This window comes from Carassius auratus, chromosome 26 (genome assembly GCF_003368295.1).
Source record: "Carassius auratus strain Wakin chromosome 26, ASM336829v1, whole genome shotgun sequence".
NCBI lineage: Eukaryota > Metazoa > Chordata > Actinopteri > Cypriniformes > Cyprinidae > Carassius > Carassius auratus.
In genome coordinates, this window is record NC_039268.1 from 19,825,627 (window position 1) to 19,844,952 (window position 19,326).

General features: G+C 40.0%; 1 protein-coding gene across 1 annotated transcript; it reads left to right on the plus strand.

Moving 5' to 3' along the window:
• The first annotated feature begins 362 nt into the window (after window positions 1-362).
• Window positions 363-17,169, plus strand: LOC113044727 (hemicentin-1-like). Its single transcript, XM_026204906.1, has 8 exons — window positions 363-620; window positions 2,090-2,383; window positions 2,490-2,549; window positions 7,255-7,548; window positions 7,658-7,897; window positions 15,322-15,615; window positions 15,715-15,954; window positions 16,838-17,169. Exons 1-8 carry the CDS (start codon window positions 569-571, stop codon window positions 17,167-17,169), a joined length of 1,806 nt encoding a protein of 601 aa, XP_026060691.1. The 5' UTR covers window positions 363-568.
• The last annotated feature ends 2,157 nt before the right edge of the window (window positions 17,170-19,326 follow it).

The window sequence follows — 19,326 nt, forward strand, 5'->3', positions numbered from 1 at the left end:
ATTGTTGTTTAAGAGATTAGCCTAACTGGCTAAACAGATATGATAATGTTTATTTGTCAGCATTTAAATTTAAAGTTTTGTGTCTACTTTCCTGGGACTCTGCATATAAAATTATATGTTCTTTAATAACATGAAACTGTATGTTATTCCGCTATCATTATTTACCAGGTTGCAATTATTATTTTTTTCTCCGTTTCTGATAACAATGAGGCAGGAGAGGCTTCTGTGAGAGTCTCTATCTATAGCCAATGTAACGCATATAAAATGAGCTTCACCGGAAGATTAGGGCTGATTTATCTCTATCCGGAAGTTATAAATGGTGCTCCATTCATGTGGTTGTTTCCGGGGGAAACCACGGACTTGGCAGTGTATGAGAACAGAGTCAGTTGTGCATTTCACTGCATTGAGAGTTTGCAGCCTTTAGTTTGTTTGGTCTGCATAATCTCTGACATCTTTAGTTTATGCAAACTTTATGTTCTCTTTTCTGTTTGTGAATTGAAGTTATTTCTGTGTTGTCGAGCTGGTGGTTAAAAGTTTCTGGAATATATTTGCTGTTTTCAGAAGAACAATGAACAGTCTCTTATTTTTATTCCTCTTTGGCTTTATTACTGCACTCACTGGTAAGTTGTGGATTCATTTTGTGTATATATTGATATTTTAATGAACTGAACTAAAACAACCCCTTTTGCAAAAAGGGTTGCCAACATCAGATGTTTTTAATGGAGTCTCTTACGCCCATCAATGCTGTATTTATTTGATAAAAAATACAAAAAACAAAACAGAAATATTGTGAAATATTATTGCAATTTCTAATATTGGTATCCAATCTCTTTATACTTTAAAACATAATTTATTTCTGTAATGTGCAGCTGTATTTTCAGCATCATTACTCCAGTCTTCAGTGTAATGATGCTGAACATACAGCTGAGCATCACGGAAATAAATTACACTTTAAAGTGTATTTAAATGTAAAAATGTTATGTAAAATTGCAATAATAAACTATTTCACATTTTACTATTTATCACTCTACATCCTAGTAGGGTGAAGTCAGCTAAAATATGCTTCATACACATTTTTTACACTGAAACGGAGGGTGAAAATAAGTTTATAGGCAGAGATATGTAAGCCTATAAAATCTAGTCTTAAAATAAAAATAAAAACACACATAAACTACCAGTCAAAAGTTTTTGAACAGTGAGATTTTACATTTTTTAAATGTTGAAATATTTTCGCTATTTAAAATAACTGTTTTCAATTTGAATGTATTTTTACAAATGTAATTTATTCCTCTAATCAAAGCTAAATTTCTAATATTCTGATTTGCTGTTCATGAAACATTTTTTGTTTAGTTATGTATATTTTTTCAGGATTGTTTGATGAATAGAAAGATCCAAAGTTCAGTATTTATATGAAATAAAAAGCTTTTGTAACATTATACATTCTACCATTCAAAATCCTTGTAATAGATAATAAATAGTAAAAATATATTTCAAAATATAACTGTTTGCTATGGCAAAATAAAGACAATAGTGTCAATTTACTGTTAAACATAAAATGATTTCAGCTGAAATTACCTGTGTTGTTATCTTTATATTAGCATTTTACTTCAATGTTGTGCCAAAACCTTCTTTGGTTTCTTTGCTGGCTCTGTCATGGCGCTGGTTGTGAGACCCAGGCTACGAGTAAAATATCCCTTTGCGTCCCAATGTGCATACTGTCCTACCTATCCACCCTAAATAGTATTGATAATTACTTTTTAACATTGGGACGCAGGCTAAGCCGGTCGGACTCTTCTGCTTTAGCTGATAGGAGGCTCAGGTAGCAGCAGCAGAAAAATTCACCTTAAGAGTTGTTCAACCACTGAAATAATTTTAAGAGACATTATGGTAAGGTAAAAAAAAAAAAATCAACCTTGTGTTTCTTTAAATCAACCATATCGCTTTTATGTTCAATAATGGCAGAATAGAATATTTAACTGACTTCAGCAGGTTTATCTAAGGTTAATGTCTAATCAGAAATGGGCTTTTAAAAAGAAACCAACCCTGAGACATTTGAAATAAAAGCTAATATGAATGTATTTTCTTATAGCTGCAGAGATATGTAAAACAGAACTACTCGAGGGAACGTCCTGCACCATAAAGCTTCCAACAAAAAACACTGACAAATCTAATGAGATCAAATGGGTCCATTTCTCTAGTGATGACGTAATTCACAGGAAAAAAGGGAGGATGAGGAAAACCATTCCAGGTCTAACAATGGAAGAAGATGGATCATTAACATTTGAAAGTGTTAGTCTGAAGAACAGCGGCAGATATACATACTCTGTTTTTAATGCTGAAGGTACACAGATTGATGCTGGAGAAAAGGAAATTAAAGTTTATGGTAAGAGGACAAATATTTATACAATTTCACCATAATAACAAAATAATATTTTACATTTCTATTTTAGTTTCAGTAGTACGAATTAACCACCACGTTTCTTTCACAGCAAACGCTCCTAAACCTACTGTGAAGATCAACAACAAAGATGGGATCACTACACTCACCTGTGAGTTTGGAGACCGTACAGATCTGACTGTATCCTGGTATAAAGAAGGCAATATCATACAGAATGAAAACAACCCAGAACTGCTCTTGACATCTGCTCAAGCACAGGAGAATAAACCGTACTCCTGCAGTGTGAGCAATGCTGTCAGCAAAGAGCAAAGGAAAACCTTGGGCCAAAGTGGGCCAGCTAAGGCTAGAGGAGGGGTTATGAACAAAGGCGGAGCTTCTCCGAGTCTAGAGAGTGTTAGAGACATTTTAAAATAATTTGAGATCAAAACTCACTCTTAGTCAGCAGCGAGTGATTGAAATAACTTGATCTGATGTGGATTATAATCACTAAAGAAGGCAGAAATATTTATAAGCCATGTAAAAGACTATGCACAATAAATATTTATGTTACCATAAACATGGTTAATGCAACCAATTGAAGAAATCAGAAGTCAGCTTCTTATTCTCTATCACAATTTTTTATTTATTTAGTAACATATATTATCTGTCGTCTTGTCAAGCGTTTTTAGCTCCACGTAGCGCCTATCATCAAAATATAATAATGATTTTTGTTCGGGAGCTTTTATAAAAATAGAGTCTGCGCTGCGGATCATTTCAGAAAGCTAACAGCATTAAACACTTTTTTTTTTAAATAAGTTAAGCTCAAACCTCACTTTCAGTCAGCAAGAGTGTTTAACAATAACTTGATCCGATGTGAAATACAATCACCAATACAAGGCAGAAATATTTATAAGCAATTCAAAAGACTGTGCACGCTGGGCATTAACATTACCATAGTAAACATGGTAAATATGACCGCTTGAGGAAATCAGATGTCAGCTTCTTATAATCTATCACAATCGTATAATTATTTAGTAACTTATATTATCTGTCATAAGTTTCGTCTCAAGAGTTTAGCTCCACGTAGCCTATCATAAAAATATATTATGTTCAAGAGCTATTATAAATATAGAGATATTATCATTAATTCTAAACGTGATGTATAGGCTACGTCCTGATGAATTATATTATTATGATCAATGTATCATTTATTCTATGAAAACATCGATGCTTTTGAATTTGAATATTTAACAAAGCATGCAAACAAACGGCCACTTTTATCATGTACATTTTGTGATTGGGCATGTTCCAGTGACTTATTTTTTAGTTTTCTAATAACTTCTCTTTGTTGGTGAAATGATGGGATTGCGTGACGTTGTTCCTGAGAGGCGTGTAAAGGGCATGTTTTAGTGATGCGCAGCTATTAGCTCCGGCTGGCCCGTTTTAAGCCCTGGCTCGCAGTGGCCAGACAGTGGAAATGTGGCTAGTCTTATTTCATGTTCTTCTCACTCGCCGCCAGACCCCTGATCTCTCACACACTCTTGTCAGGAGCTTTGAGAAGAGCAGAAAATAGTGGTTTTCATCTTGCCACTTTCTTGGTAAAGAAAACATATCATTAATCAAATTAATTAAAATGGATCTATAGCATTTTGGAGCCAATCTCTTCATATATATATATATATATATATATATATATATATATATATATATATATATATATATATATATATATATATATATATATATATATATATATTAGTGGTGAGCATAGATTAATTTTTTTTTTAAATCTAGATTAACCTCACTGTGATCTTGAAATTAATCTAGATTAATCTAGATTAAAATGGCTCATTTGAATTCTTCCGAAGGCATTTAGAATATGTGTGTTACCCAAATAAAATTGACAAACATTAAGTCTTTGATAAGGGGTTTATCAAGCTAGGTGGTGCATTAGAAAAGGGGCTCATCTCCTGTTTCCAAAATGCATCACAAATGTTGAAATTGAAATGGTACTTACTTTAGAAGCCAATAACTTCATAAATCGTGTACTTTTTTGGTTTAATTACTTTGCACTTTGTTTACACTGATGGACAGCTACAGCTACATCATACACTGTATGATGCACGGTAATTTTTGATTTCCCATCTGTGTGGCTCTTTAATAACGTACCCTCATGTCGTTCCAAACACGTACGACCTCTGTTTATCTTCGGAACACTGTTTAAGATATTTTTGAAATTATATGAGAGCTCTCAGTCCCTCCATTGAAGCTGTGTGTACGGTATACTGTCCATGTCCAGAAAGGTAAGAAAAACATCATCAAAGTAGTCCATGTGACATCAGAGGGTCAGTTAGAATTTATTGAAGCATCGAACATAAAATTTGGTCCAAAAATAACAAAAACTATGACTTCATTCATCATTGTGTTCTCTTCCGTGTCTGTTGTGAGAGAGAGTTCAAAACAAAGCAGTTTGTGATATCCGGTTCGCGAATGAATCATTCGATGTAACCAGATCTTTTTTGAATCGTTTTAAACGGTTTGTGTCTCCTATATGCATTAATCCACAAATGACTTAAGCTGTTAACTTTTTTTAATGTGGCTGACACTCCCTCTGAGTTCAAACAAACCAATATCGCTGAGTAGTTCATTTACTCAAACAGTACACTGACTGAACTGCTGTGAAGAGAGAACTGAAGATGAACACCGAGCCAAGCCAGATAACGAACAAAAGATTGACTCGTTCATGAGTCAAGAATCAGAATCAGAATCAGAAAAAGCTTTATTGCCAAGTATGCTTACGCATACAAGGAATTTGTTTTAGTGACATAAGCTTCCAGTACACAGAGACAACAAAAAAAAAAAGAAAAAAAAAAGAGATTTACAAATTGGCAAATAAATAAGTGTATAAACAATTGTGCTATAAATGATAATGGAATAGGATTGAGTGAGATGCAGGAATGTTCTAGGATGGAGGGTTAACAAATAAATATAAGGATATTGCACGTTTATAAGCATAAGTAGGGAACATTTAACTGTTCATGAGGTAGATTGCCTGGGGGAAGAAACTGTTCTTGTGCCTTGCTGTTCTGGTGTTTGCGGCTCTGAGGCGCCGGCCAGATGGCAAAAGTTCAAAGATGGGGTGACTTGGATGTGAGCAATCCAGAGTGATTTTCTGAGTCCTTTTCCTCACTCTGGATGTATACAGTTCTTGAAGGGTGGGCAGGGGAGCACCAATAATCCTTTCAGCAGTCCGAACAGTTCTCTGTAGTCTTCTGATGTCTGATTTTGTTGCTGAACCAAACCAGACAGTTATTGAAGTACAGAGGACAGACTCAATGACGGCTGAGTAGAACTGTTTCAGCAGCTTCTGTGGCAAGTTAAACTTCCTCAGCTGGCGAAGGAAGTACAACCTCTGCTGGGCCTTTTTAACAATGGAGTCAATGTGATTGTCCCACTTTAGGTCCTGAGAGATGGTGGTTCCCAGGAATCTGAATGACTCCACTGCAGTCACAGTGCTGTTCATGATGGTGAGTCCTGGATGAGGCCGATGACTGTAGTGTCGTCTGCAAACTTTAGGAGCTTGACAGAGGGGTCTTTAGAGGTGCAGTCGTTGGTGTACAGGGAGAAGAGCAGAGGGGAGAGAACACATCCCTGAGGGGCACCAGTGTTGGTGGAGCAGCTGTTTGATGTGATTTTCCCCAGTCTCACTAACTGTTGCCTATCTATCAGAAAGCTGGTGATCCACTGACAGATAGAGCTAGGAACAGAGAGCTGGGTCAGTTTGGTCCGAAGGGCTGTGGGGATGATGGTGTTGAATGCCGAACTAAAGTCCACAAATAGGATCCTCACATAAGTCCCTGTTTTGTCCAGATGTTGCAGGATGAAGTGCAATCCCATGTTGATTGCATCATCCACGGACCTGTTTGCTCGGTAAGCAATCTGGAGGGGCTCCAGTAAGGGTCCAGTGATGTCCTTTAGATAAGCCAGAACCAGTTGAACCGGTTGCATTGGTTTTCGGATCACCAGTAGTTCTTTCGGACAGTTCGATTCAATAAACTGGTTGAAGAAAACGGTTCACTGGTTATTTATGTGCTCGATTTAATGACGTCATTGGCGATGATTGCCCTTGATTCAAGCCTTTGTTTTCCCCGTGCTAATAACACTAGCACAGAATCAGTTCAGAATCAATCACCAAAAGAAGTTCGGTTCAGACGCTCTGTGCGTCAATCTGCTTCACACTCGAGAACGAGTCAGTCATTTGTTCATTATCTGGCTCGGCTCGGTGTCAGCCACATTAAAAAAGTTAACAGCTTAAGTCATTTGCGGATTAATGCATATTGGAGACGCAAACCGTTTAAAATGATTCCGTTCGATTTGGTGAACTGGTTCAAAAAGATCCGGTTACATCGAATGATTTGTTCGCGAACCGGATATCACAACCTTCTTTGTTTTGGACTCTCTAACAACAGACACGGAAGAGAAGACTGTGCTGAATAAAGTCATAGTTTTTGCTATTTTTGGACCAAAAAGTATTTTCGATGCTTCAAAAAATTCTAACTGACCCTCTGATGTCACATGGGCTACTTTGATGATGTTTTTCTTACCTTTCTGGACATGGACAGTATACCCTACACACAGTTTCAATGGAGGGACGGAGAGCTCTCGGACTAAATCTAAAATATCTTAAACTGTGTTCCGAAGATAAACAGAAGTCTCACAGGCTTAGAACGACATGAGGGTGAGTTATTAATTACATAATTTTGATTATTGGGTGAACTAACCCTTTAAGTTAAAGTCTAATCAGAAATGGGATTTTAAAAAGAAACCGACCCTGAGAAATCTGAAATAAATGCTTATATTAATGTATTTTCTTGTAGTTGCAGAGATATGTAAAACAGAACTACTCGAGGGAACGTCCTGCACCCTGAAGCTGCCTACAAGAAACAAAGAAAAATTGAATGAGATCATATGGGTCCATCTCTCTAGTGATGCTGTGATTCACAGGAAAAGTGGGACGATGAGGAAAATCACTCCAGGTCTAACAATGGAAGAAGATGGATCATTAACATTTGAAAGTGTTAGTCTGAAGAACAGCGGTAGATATACATACACTGTTTTTAATGCTGACGGTACACTGACTGATGCTGGAGAGAATGAAATTAAAGTTTATGGTAAGAGGTAAAAAATTTAACCCTTCCACCGTAATAACAAAATAAGATTTAAAAATACATTTTATTGTAGTTTCAGTAGTAGGAAATAAACACAATGTTTCTTTCACAGCAAAGGCTCCTAAACCTACTGTGAAGATCAGCAAAAAAGATGATGTTGTTACTCTCACCTGTGACTTTGGAGACCGTACAGATCTGACCTTATCCTGGTATAAAGAAGATAATATCATCCAGAATGAAAACAACCCAAAACTTCTCTTGACATCTGCTCAAGTACAGGAGAATAAACCGTACTCCTGCAGTGTGAGTAATCCTGTCAGCAAAGAGCAAAGCAACAGGAAAAGAGTATCATGTAAGTTGTTCTTATTTCATGTGCTTTTCACTCGCAGCCAGACCCCTGCTCTCTCACACACAATACTGGCAGGAGCTTTATGAAGAGCTGAAAACAGTGGTTCCTCTTCAGGAACTCGAGCTGCGTTGAGAACGAATGGGGAACACGTCCAGCATGACGTCTCTGAATAACATGTATAATCAGTCCAAAGGAAGGGCGAGACGTCATAGGCGGGTGACGTCAGAGACCAGGAAGCATAAAAGCATGAGTGCTTGAGAGTGAAGCGCGTAGTGTCAGGTCTCAAGGGAGTTGACGGCTGCGATGCGAGCCTTTGCTTCATTCTCAGAAGGCTCTTTTTGAGGAGAGAGCTTTCACTAGCATTTCTCACGGTGCCAGCCCCGCTTTCGTCGAGGCGGAGCGATGGTTGTGCTCGCGGGTTTCACTTTCGGATCTGCTGGATGGAATGTAAGATGGGCAAGTCCCTATCTTCTTTCTTAGCCACCAGATCCGGTGCCCGCTCTCGGGGGTCGGAAGCCCGCGTTTGCAGTACTTTCTTCATGATGAGAGGGCGCGACGTGCTGCCTGTCTTTCTCTGAGGAGATTGATGTGGAAAGGTGTCGATGAGCTCGCCAGTTGCACAAGCACCAGTCACACAAGCATATTATGCCTAATATTAACATAAGCAGCATTAATGAAGAGTGGAGCTCGTGCAATCAGCTCTTGGGGGGCTTTTCTCGCTGTTAAGCACTCTGCTCTCTCCGGGCACGCTCCGAGGAGTGTGTCCGAGCATGCGATCTTGCAGTCGCGGTCTCGCTGGTGCTGAGGCACGGCAGCGCACAATCGCACATGATCTGGCGAACGGGTCGGAGACGGCTCATCCTATCTCCACCCGTGTTCATTAGATCTAGAGCTCATTCTCGAGGCTTGGAAACCAGTGCTGCGGTTTCCTCGTAGGCAGAGCTCGCTGCAGCATCCATCTTTCTTTGAGGAGATTGTGTGACTATATATATATATATATATATATATATATTTTTTTTTTATGTGAGTTTTTTCTACACCAGACCATGTTGACTTGTCTGGTTGCTGACTATACTTAATTCTAAGGAATAAAATGACATATTTATCTGACTATGTGAAGTTATATGTACAGGGGCTCTAGGGATGTAATTTCTTGTGTGAGAACGTGTGTGAGAACATGAGGCGGTCAGGGCGGAACAGTCCCAACCGTGTTCCAGCCCCTCGTGCAGGGCGTGTCACTTTTGTACTCCGCAGATGCTAGAGTCAGAGTGGCGCTCCCAGGCCAAAGGCTTCTAGTGGAAAGCAGTTCTACAGACCATTGTTGTCACTGGATAGCCTTCATCATAACGTCCTGACGCCTAAGGCCTAGGACGTTTTGAGGGCCAGTTCCCTCTGGAGAAGAGTGGTATACACCGCATTACACAGTGCCCGTATCTCCACAGTGCCCTCGGGAGATCGTTCTGCCAACCCTGCCAGTGTTCTAGGGCGCAGCGATCTCCGGCAAGCGCTTCTCTTAGTTACTGCCCGGAAACGTAGCGGTGCTGAGAGGCTTGCTACCTCTACATCCCCTGCCAGTCCGCCACCTCAGGGTACCGGGCTAGTGGATCTAGGCGCACCAGAGGCCAGTCTCACAAGATTTGTTCCCTTAGGAGGTCACATGGCGGTGTGGCAGCCCCTGCCAAGTGTACTTCATGGGGTCCTGCCCCGAGCAGGCTCTGGTCTAGTCTTCCTAGCTAACGATGTGGGTCTGAGGACCGTCGGTTTTAGGAGACTTCAACTTCGAGAGTCCTGATGCTGCGGCTCAGGACCTCGGAGGGCAGGCCCCTCTGGGGAAGAGTGGTGTACACCACATTACACAGTGCCCGTCTCTCCTCAGTGACCTCAGGTGATCGATCTGCCAACCCTGCCGGTATTCCAGTGCGAAGCGGTCTCCAGCGAGCGCTTCTCTCAGTTACCGCCTGGAAACGTAGCGGTGCTAAGAGGCTCGCTACCTCCTGGGATGTTTCCAGAGCAGCTAGTTTGGTCGTCTCCTGCCAGTGCGCCGCTTCAGGGCACCGAGCTAATTGCTCTGATGCCACCAGAGATCCGTCTTGAGAGGCTGATTCCCTTAGCAGACTATTTTGAATGCCTAGAAAAGTGTGATTTCTCCAGTTCAGAGAACCACTTATCTGGGCATGGTGTGGGATTCGACCACGATGCAGGCATGTATGTCACCTGCTCGGATTGAGTCGATCCTCACTGCAGTCGCGAGAGTGAGAGAAGGTCAGTCACTCACTGTCAAGCAGTCACGGAGATTGCTGGGTCTGATGGCAGCTGCGTCTAATGTGAATACTATTGGCCTGCTGTACATGAGACCCCTACAGTGGTGGCTCAAGACCAAGGGGTTCTCCCTGAGGGGATACCCGCTTTGCCTGCTAAAGGTCACGCGGCGCTGCCTACGTGACTTGGATATGTGGAGGAAGCCTTGGTTCTTGTCTCAGGGCACGGTGCTGGGAGCTCCTTGTCGCCGCATGATGCTAACGACGGACGCGTCCCTCACCCGCTGGGGTGCGGTCGCCATATGACATGGCAAATCAACTGCCTGGAGATGCTGGCCATGCTTCGTGCACTTCGTTATTTTCTACCAGACCTAAGATGTTACCATGTGTTGGTGCGAACCGACAACACAGCGGTGGTCTCTTACATCAATCACCAAGGAGGTCTGCACTCATGCCATTTATAAAACTAGCGTACCAGATCCTTGTGTGGGCCAAGGAAGAATTCCTGTCACCTAGGGCAGTTCACATTCCTGGGCATCTTTATATGGGAGCAGACATCCTGTTGAGGCAGGGGCCGAGACCCTGGGAATGGCGGCTTCACACTGAGGTGATGAAGCAGAGTTGGAGAGGTTGGCCAGACTCGGGTGGATCTGTTGCGACTGGAGAGACATCGCACTGTCCCCTCTGGCTTCCTCTGACTCATCCAGCTCCACTGGGGCTGGACGCCATGGTACAGACATGGCCAAAGCTTCATCTGTACATTTTCCCCCAATTACTCTGCTCTCGGGAGTTCTGGAGAGAGTGCACGGGACGGAGTCCGGCTGCTGTTAGTAGCCCCGTTCTGGAAGGGCCGGGTATGGTTCCTGGGCCTGATTTCTCTTTTTGACGGCGCTCCATGGGAGGTTCCCATCAGGAGAGATTTCCTCTCGCAGGCGGAGGGTGCACCCCCGCATGGAGCTTAGAGGCTGTAGATGTTGTCTTTGAGGAGGCACAACTCTTAGCTTCCGGTCTCTCAACAGAGGTTGTAAGACCATTCTCCAATCCAGAGCTCCCTAAATGAGGAAACTGTATGCCTTGAAGTGAAAGCTTTTCACTTCTTGGTGCGGAGATCTCAAGCTCGACCCAGTTAACTGCCTGGATGTTAAAGTGCTGGAGTTCTTGCAGGACTCCACCCTGAAGGTCTCCGTGGTGGCCATGGTGGCCTACCGCGCCCCTCTCGGTGGCCAGTCAGTGGGCAGAAACCCTCTGGTTACATGTTTCCTCTAGGGTGCGCTGAGGCTGAGGTCTCCGGCCAGAAGAAGCTATGCTAAGTGGTGATCAGGTTGATATCCTAAGCCTCGAGTCCTCTGATCTCCCCTCTCCTGGGGGTCAAGACTCACTCCTTCTGAAGCTTGGCCATTGGACGGGTTGTCCCTGATTTCTGTCAGGCTCCTTATCCTTCTCTTGCTTTAGCTGTGCACTTCCACACTAGGCAGAGATTTGAAAGTCTGGCGGCGTGGGCATTCTCGTTCCCCATTCGTTCTCGATGCAGCTATGCAGCTATGTAACCCTGTTTCCTCGAAGGAACGAGATGCTGCATCGCAGTGCCACACTTCTGGCATCTCTGGCCGGCGTTTGCTTCATCCTTTGAGGCTGATTACCGGCTTCGCCGCTCATGCTTTTATGCTTCCTGGTCTCTGACGTCACCCGCCTATGACGTCTCAAACTTCCATTGGACTGATTATACACTTTATTCAGAGACGTCATGCTGGATGCGTTCCCCATTCGTTCTCGACGCAGCATCTCGTTCCTTCGAGGAACCAGGGTTACATATGTAACCTTAGACTTTTTCATCTTGCCACTTTCTTGATGAAGAAAAAAACATATTTACCCAAATTAATCAAAATGGATTTATTGCATTTTGGAGCCAAACTCTTATGCTCATCAAGCCTGCATTTATTTGACCAAAAATACAGAAAAAAAATTAATATTGTGATATATTATTACAATTTAAAATAATTGTTTTTAAATGTATTATACTTTAAATTTAATTAAAAAATTTATTTCTGTGATGCAAAGCTGAATTTGGATCATTATCACATGATCCTTTAGAAATCATTCTAATATGATGGTTCATTATCAAAGTTGGAAACAGTTCTGCTGCTTAATATTTTTTCAGAACATGTGATACTTTTTTAGGATACTTTGATGAATAAAAAGTAAAAAAAAAAAAAAAGAAAAAAGAATGTTGCTATGTTTTTAAAATATAAATATTTTGTAATAACAATATACACTACTGGTCAGTAATTTGGAGTCAGTAATTTTTTTCTTTCTTTTTTTTAATAAAATCAATACTTTTATTCAGCAGGGATGTGTTAAATTGATAAAAAGTGATAGTAAAGAAAATATATTATTAGAATCTATTATTATAATTTTTTTTTTTTTACCTTTTATTCATCAAATATATTAGACAGCAGAACTGTTTCCAACAATCTTAATAAATCAGAATATTAGAATGATTTCTAAACGATCATGTGATAGACTGGATGTTACATGTGACACTGAAAAAATCATAAAATTGGTCTTGCTAGATTCGGGGCAACATGCTGAGTCCTCTGTATTTTCAGAACGCATAAACGGATTTTTACGAAACATGGTATGGGTCATCAGCACAATGTCCTGAAGGAGCGTGAGAAGTTTCTAAACAGCGCCACCTAGTAGTGAAAATCTTTTTTTAAATTCTTATAACTTTGAGTGTGGTTGACTTATTTTCACGAGACTCATCAAATTAGACTCCTGAAACCTTACCGAGTCCTACGATACCAAACATGCTAGGTTTCGCCTTACGGTTTGTTTAGCGTTGTGATTTATCGTTTAAAAACGATTTGGCTATATCTTTGAAACCGCTTGTCTGATCGAGACGGAACCACCGTCAGAGGTTCAGAAACATAGGTCGATAGCTAAACGCCAATGCCCAAATGTCAGTCATTTTTCATATGTGCTTTTTCATATAAATGTCTATAACTCTGAAGTGAATTGAGATATTTTCACCAAAATTGACACACATATGTATGGGCTCACTCTGAGGACACAAACAAAAATGGTGGGACTGAGCCTCTTGGTGGCGCTATAATAGAACAAAACATGAAATTCCTATTGACTTCAATGCAGTTTTCTGAAATAGAATGCTATATTAAACAAATGCATTGGTGTAATATTACGAGACTCAGAATGTGCCAACAACACCATCCCCTGAAGGTACTTAAAATATTTCGAAACAGCAAAATATTTCCACAAAGGCTTATAACTTTTGGATAAATCTGGCTATTGAAATGTGCTGGTTTTAATAGATTCCTTGGGTCAAGCCGAGAACATAGATACCAAGTTTTCATTATTTGGCCAAACTTCCTGTCCGCCATCTTGATTTTCAGTCAATATTTTTTTTCCGAACTCCTCATAGTCCGTTGGGTCGATTTTCAACAAAATTGAATCATATCATCTTCAGACTGAGCCACCTAAAACATATGGATTTCGTGTCGATATACGAAACGGTTCTCATTTAGCGCATCAACGAATTTGCTGGAAGGATGCCAACATGCATTTGACACTGTATCTCAGCAAAGCTTTGACATTTTTGCACCAAACATTGTATTTGTCATTGTCACCTCACACTGACCAATCCAAACTAATTTGGTAACAGCACCACCTATTGGTCACACGTGGTAAGCCAATAAATCCTATTACTAGTTGTTGTGTTTATTGTTTTCAAGCCATTTTGCCTAAAATAATCTTAAAACGGCTTTAATTACTCATTCCTACCGTTCGTCTAAACCTTGCTTCTGTAGTGCTTGGCCCCCGTTATTGCTGCTTGCAGCTATATTCATTATTATTATTATTATTATTATTATTATTATTTATGCTTTCATATTTATTCTGATAAAAATCCTGGTCCCCATTTGTGACAACTTATCCCACACAGTGTGCTGACAAGCCTGTTGTTAGGAGTCAGTGCGTGTTAAAGCAACACCATAACATTTGCTCTTGCTTCCTTCACAACGATGATCAGCGCATTGATCGTTAGTTTATAAGGCTGTAAAACAAGTAAAAGAGCCGTTCATTTAGCCATTTGAATAACCGTTTAGACATGAAGTAGACTGGAGAATTAGCTTTTGGACTTTGGGTGTCGAAACAAACATGGTGCACATGATTACAGCCAATTTCAGAAAACGTTTAACTTGTTTTTGACCGTTCTGTTTTAGACTTTACTTTACAACCCGTTGCCTCTTTCAGCTTGCGCCCATCCGATATTGGATTGTGTTCAGTCTCCTGTCAGATCACTCTGGCTGTGTTCGAAATGCTTTACTGTATTTTTAAAGTACAAATTTTCTGTATGCATCAAATTCCTGGATGACCTACTATATTTAACAGAATCTGCTGATTAAAACTTAAGTAGCCTACACTTAAATCAGTACAGAAGCTGTGTTTGGAATGGCATACTACCACACAACTCCTATGCAGTATGCTGCGTGTATACTGTGAATGGTGCGAGAATGTTCTGTATGCATGGAATGCATTGATTACCTGCTGCAATTGCTGAAAACATGCAATTGAATGCATCTGAAAACACTGCATGGAATACTGCTTCCCAGAACACAACCCACTCCCTGTAATGTTTCATCCTTAAACGCCTGGCTATGATAAACAGTACTGCAAATGATGACAATTCATCTGTAATATCAGTAGTGCAGCGGGTAAAAGATGTATGATGAATGATTTTGTCACGAGTGACCCGAGTTCAAACCCTCTCTTTACCAAAATTTGTTCTAGGCTACTCCTTTTCCCACCACATATTAGTTCAGAAAGGCATATATTTTCAATAAAAATAAAGGAAATATCTGAAAACTGGATATAAAACGTCTTATTAATGATACAGTGTTATTAGGTGGTTAGTGGTATAAGAGTTGTTCAACTACTGAAATAATTTTAGAGACATTATGTTAAGGTAAAAAAAAAACTACATTGTGTTGCTTTAAACCAACCGTACCACTTTTATGGTCAGTAATGGCAGAATAGAATATTCTTCAGTTCAGCCGTTTAGTCTAAGGTTAATGTCTAATCAGAAATGGGCTTTTAAAAAGAAACCAACCCTGAAAAAACTGAAATAAATGCTAATATAAATTTGTCTTATAGTTGCAGAGATATATAAATCAGATCTACTCGAGGGAACGTCCTGCACCCTTCAGCTGCCAACAAGAAACACTGACAAATCTAATGAGATCAAATGGATCCATCTCTCTAGTGATGCCGGGATTCACAGGAAAAATGGCAAGATCAGGAAAAACACTCCAGGTCTAACAATGGAAGAAGATGGATCATTAACATTTGAAAGTGTTAGTCTGAAGAACAGCGGCAGATATAGATACACTGTTTTTAATAATGAAGGTACACAGCTTGATGCTGGAGAAAAAGAAATTCATGTTTATGGTAAGATAACAAATATTTAAACCCTTTCACCATAATAACAAAATAAGACCATACATCTTATTGTAGTAGGAGGAAATAACCACCATGTTTCTTTCACAGCAAACGCTCCTAAACCTACTTTGAAGGTGAACAAAAAAGATGGGATCACTACACTCACCTGTGACTTTGGAGACCGTACAGATCTGACTGTATCCTGGTATAAAGAAGACAATATCATCCAGAATGAAAACAACCCAGAACTGCTCTTGACGTCTGCTCAAGTACAGGAGAATAAACCGTACTCCTGCAGTGTGAGCAATCCTGTCAGCAAAGAGCAAAGTGACAGGAGAAGAGCATCACGTAAGTTGTTCTTATTTCATGTGCTTCTCACGCTGCCAGACCTCTGCTCTCTCACACACACGTCTGTCAGGAGCTTTGTGAAGAGCAGAAAATAGTGGTTTTCATCTGGCCACTTTCTTGGTAAAGGAAACACATTTTTACTCAAATTAATCTAAATTGATTCATTGCATTTTAGAACCAAACTCTTCAAATATATTATATTGTTATGTTTCATAATAAATTCTGATGAAATTAAACTTTTGAATCGTTTTATGGCTGTACAGACAACACTTAGGCTGCGTGAAAGTCCATAAGCAAATTCCAAAAGACAAAGGTGAACAGGCAGGCAAAATGTTCAAACACAGTCATCAGTCCAATCAGGCTGCCAAAACAAACTAATCATGAACGGAGTAAACAGGCAGAACCATACACAAGAAAATCAGGCAAAACAAGGAAACTGATCAGTAAGGCAGAAGAACTGGCAAAGTGGCAATAGTTCATAATGACTAAAAGTCAAATGTGCATACTATCAATCCTATTTTCTATATATATATATATATATTTGTAATGTTCTATACTATTTATGGCAGGTAGGGTGGATAAAAAGCACATTGTTAAGCTTTATAGCAGTCAAACAGGAAATGATCGTAGAGGGAGCATGAAACTGTCAGTACTGTCATAGGGCTCCCTCTGCTGGTGTGGTCTTACAGAGATCACTAATGGCACAATAGAATAGTTTTGTCTAAGGTTAGTGACTAAACAGAAATCGACTTTTAAAAAGAAACACACCCTGACAAATATTAATTCTCTATAATGTTTGCTTATTCCTCATAGTAAACTACTTATGAGTGCATGCATCCTGCTTTGATTTATTCAATGCTACAGTAATATCATCTTATAACAGCCTTAAAGATGTGCATACAAGACCTACTAGAGGGATCGTCCTGCACCATCCAGCTGCCAACAAGAAACAAAGAAAAACCTAGTGAGATAAGATGGACCCATCTCTCTAGTGGTGACTTCATTCACAGGAAAAATGGGACGATCAGGACAAGCACAACAGGTCTAACAATGGAAGAAGATGGATCATTAGTATTTGAAAGTGTTAATCTGAAGAACAGCGGCAGATATACATACACTGTTTTTAATGCTGAAGGTACATTGATTGATGCTGGAGAAAAGGAAATTAACGTTTATGGTAAGATTACAAATATTTGTACCACCCTAATTACATAATGAGACTGTATATTTCTACAGTAGTAAGGAATAATTGACTAGGAGCTGTTAAATTATTAGAAAAATAATGCACACCCGAGGTGGTGATGCAGACACGGTGTGGATTATTTTTCTTTTCTTATTATAATTCAACGGCCTGGAGTCAATTATTCCACTTATACTACAGTTACCACACCTTAAAGCATCGATCAGATTATATATTTAAAGGGATTCGTCCGGTTTTTGTACTTAAATCACTAGGATTGCGAGTATGATTATTTCTTCCGCATCTCATCCAATGCCTCTTTTGCTGTTTCCAAAATGTAATTTTAAAGTCCTGTACTTTCCATTATCACAGTTTTACTATGTGAGTATTCAACAACCTAGTTAATGCAGGAGCATGCGCACACACACAGGGGTAGCTTTGACATTCAGTAATCGACAAACTGTTGGTTATTGAATATAATTAACAGTTCTACTCAGCCATCATTGAGTCTGCCCTGTGTCCTTCAATAACTGTCTGGTTTGGTTCAGCTACAAAATCAGACATCAGAAGACTACAGAGAACGGTTTGGACTGCTGAAAGGATTATTGGTGCTCCTCTGCCCACCTTTCAAGAACTGTATAAATCTAGAGAGAGGAAAAGGACCCATCCCTGGCACTTCAGAGCCACAAATACCCAGACAGTCAGGCACAAGAACAGTTTCTTCACCCAGGCAATCTAGCTCATGAACAGTTAAGTGTCCCCCACTTATGCAATAAAAACGTGCAATGTCCTTATATTTATTTGTTTCCCCTCCATCCTAGTAAATCCCTGCATCTTACTCAATCCTATTCCATTATCATTTATAGCACAAATGTTTGTAAACATTTGTTTTGCAAATGTTGTTGTCTCTGTGTACTGGAAGCTTATGTCACTAAAACAGATTCCTTGTATGTGCAAACATACTTGGCAATAAAGCTCATTCTGATTCTAAAAACCCAGTTCAATGGACAGGAACTAAAGCAGGGAAGATAACGAGGGACAGACAGGTGAAAGCAATAGCCCCTTTCACACTGCGATTCCGGAGTAATGTGTCCTGGCAATCGTTTCCGAGTCGCTAGATTTTGCACTTTCACACTGCCAGTGATTTCCTGGAATATGTGCCTGCGTTCACACACAACCCGTAAAGGTCTCGTACTGACACAGGACATCACGGTGTGACGTGTAATGTACAAGGCGAAAACACCAGGCGGGTTAACTTTCACTTAAGCTAGCGAACGATCTCAGCTTCAGCGCGGAAAGTGAGGAACTACCTGATCTCTGCTTCGTTACAGTTTGCAAATATTTTTTACATTGTGAATGTTGATCTGCCATCAAATCACACAGTAAAAAAGTTGTGAGATAATGTGCGTCATCACTAGTCTTTACGGCATTAGTTCTGGCTTTTGTTCACACAGTGCTCATTCAGGGACTGAACCCCGCAATGTTACTAGGTCCTCGACACGGGACATGTTTGCTTTCACACAGAAATTTACAGTTTTCAGTTAACTATAATAATGGAAAGTACAGGACTAACAAAAAAACAACAGCAACATGACAGATGATTTTCCGAAAAGTAAATACACATGACATTTCTCACTAGCGAGGTAATAAGAGCACTGTTTCGAGATGCAGCTGCAGAACAATGTTGAGGGACGCACAGAGGTACAGTAGCCTAATTCACAAAAGCTCTCTTTATCTCTCTCACACACACACACACACTGTCTCTCTCACTCTCTCTCTCTCTCTCTCTCTCTCTCACACACACACACTCTCTCTCTCTGTTTGTCCCTGTCTCTCTCGCTCTTTTCCTAATAACTTCATTAATAGCTGCATTAGAATGCTATCAATGGCTCAAGCCTCCATGACCAGCTTTAAAATGAAGTTTTGGAAACAGCAAAAGAGGCGTTCATCTGATCAATATCTTGAGGTGTGGTAACAGTAGTATCAGCAGAATATTTGACTCAGAGACATTGAATTATTAGAAAAATAATGCACACCCAGGGTGTAACTCCCCTTTGCGTACTCTTTTTCTAATAATTAAATGCCTCGGAGTGATTTATTCCTTACATATATTAATACCCCTAGAGATTTTTGTGAGTAAAATATCTCTGTATTATATTCCCATTCATATTTACAATTTAAGCGCACCAGGG

Coding starts and splice junctions, on each gene's coding strand:
- LOC113044727 (XM_026204906.1), top strand. CDS start 569: ATGAACAGTCTCTTATTTTTATTCCTCTTTGGCTTTATTACTGCACTC. Junction 2,550..7,254: donor TGGGATCACTACACTCACCT/GTGAGTTTGGAG, acceptor ATTTTCTTGTAG/TTGCAGAGATATGTAAAACA. Junction 7,898..15,321: donor CAACAGGAAAAGAGTATCAT/GTAAGTTGTTCT, acceptor TTTGTCTTATAG/TTGCAGAGATATATAAATCA.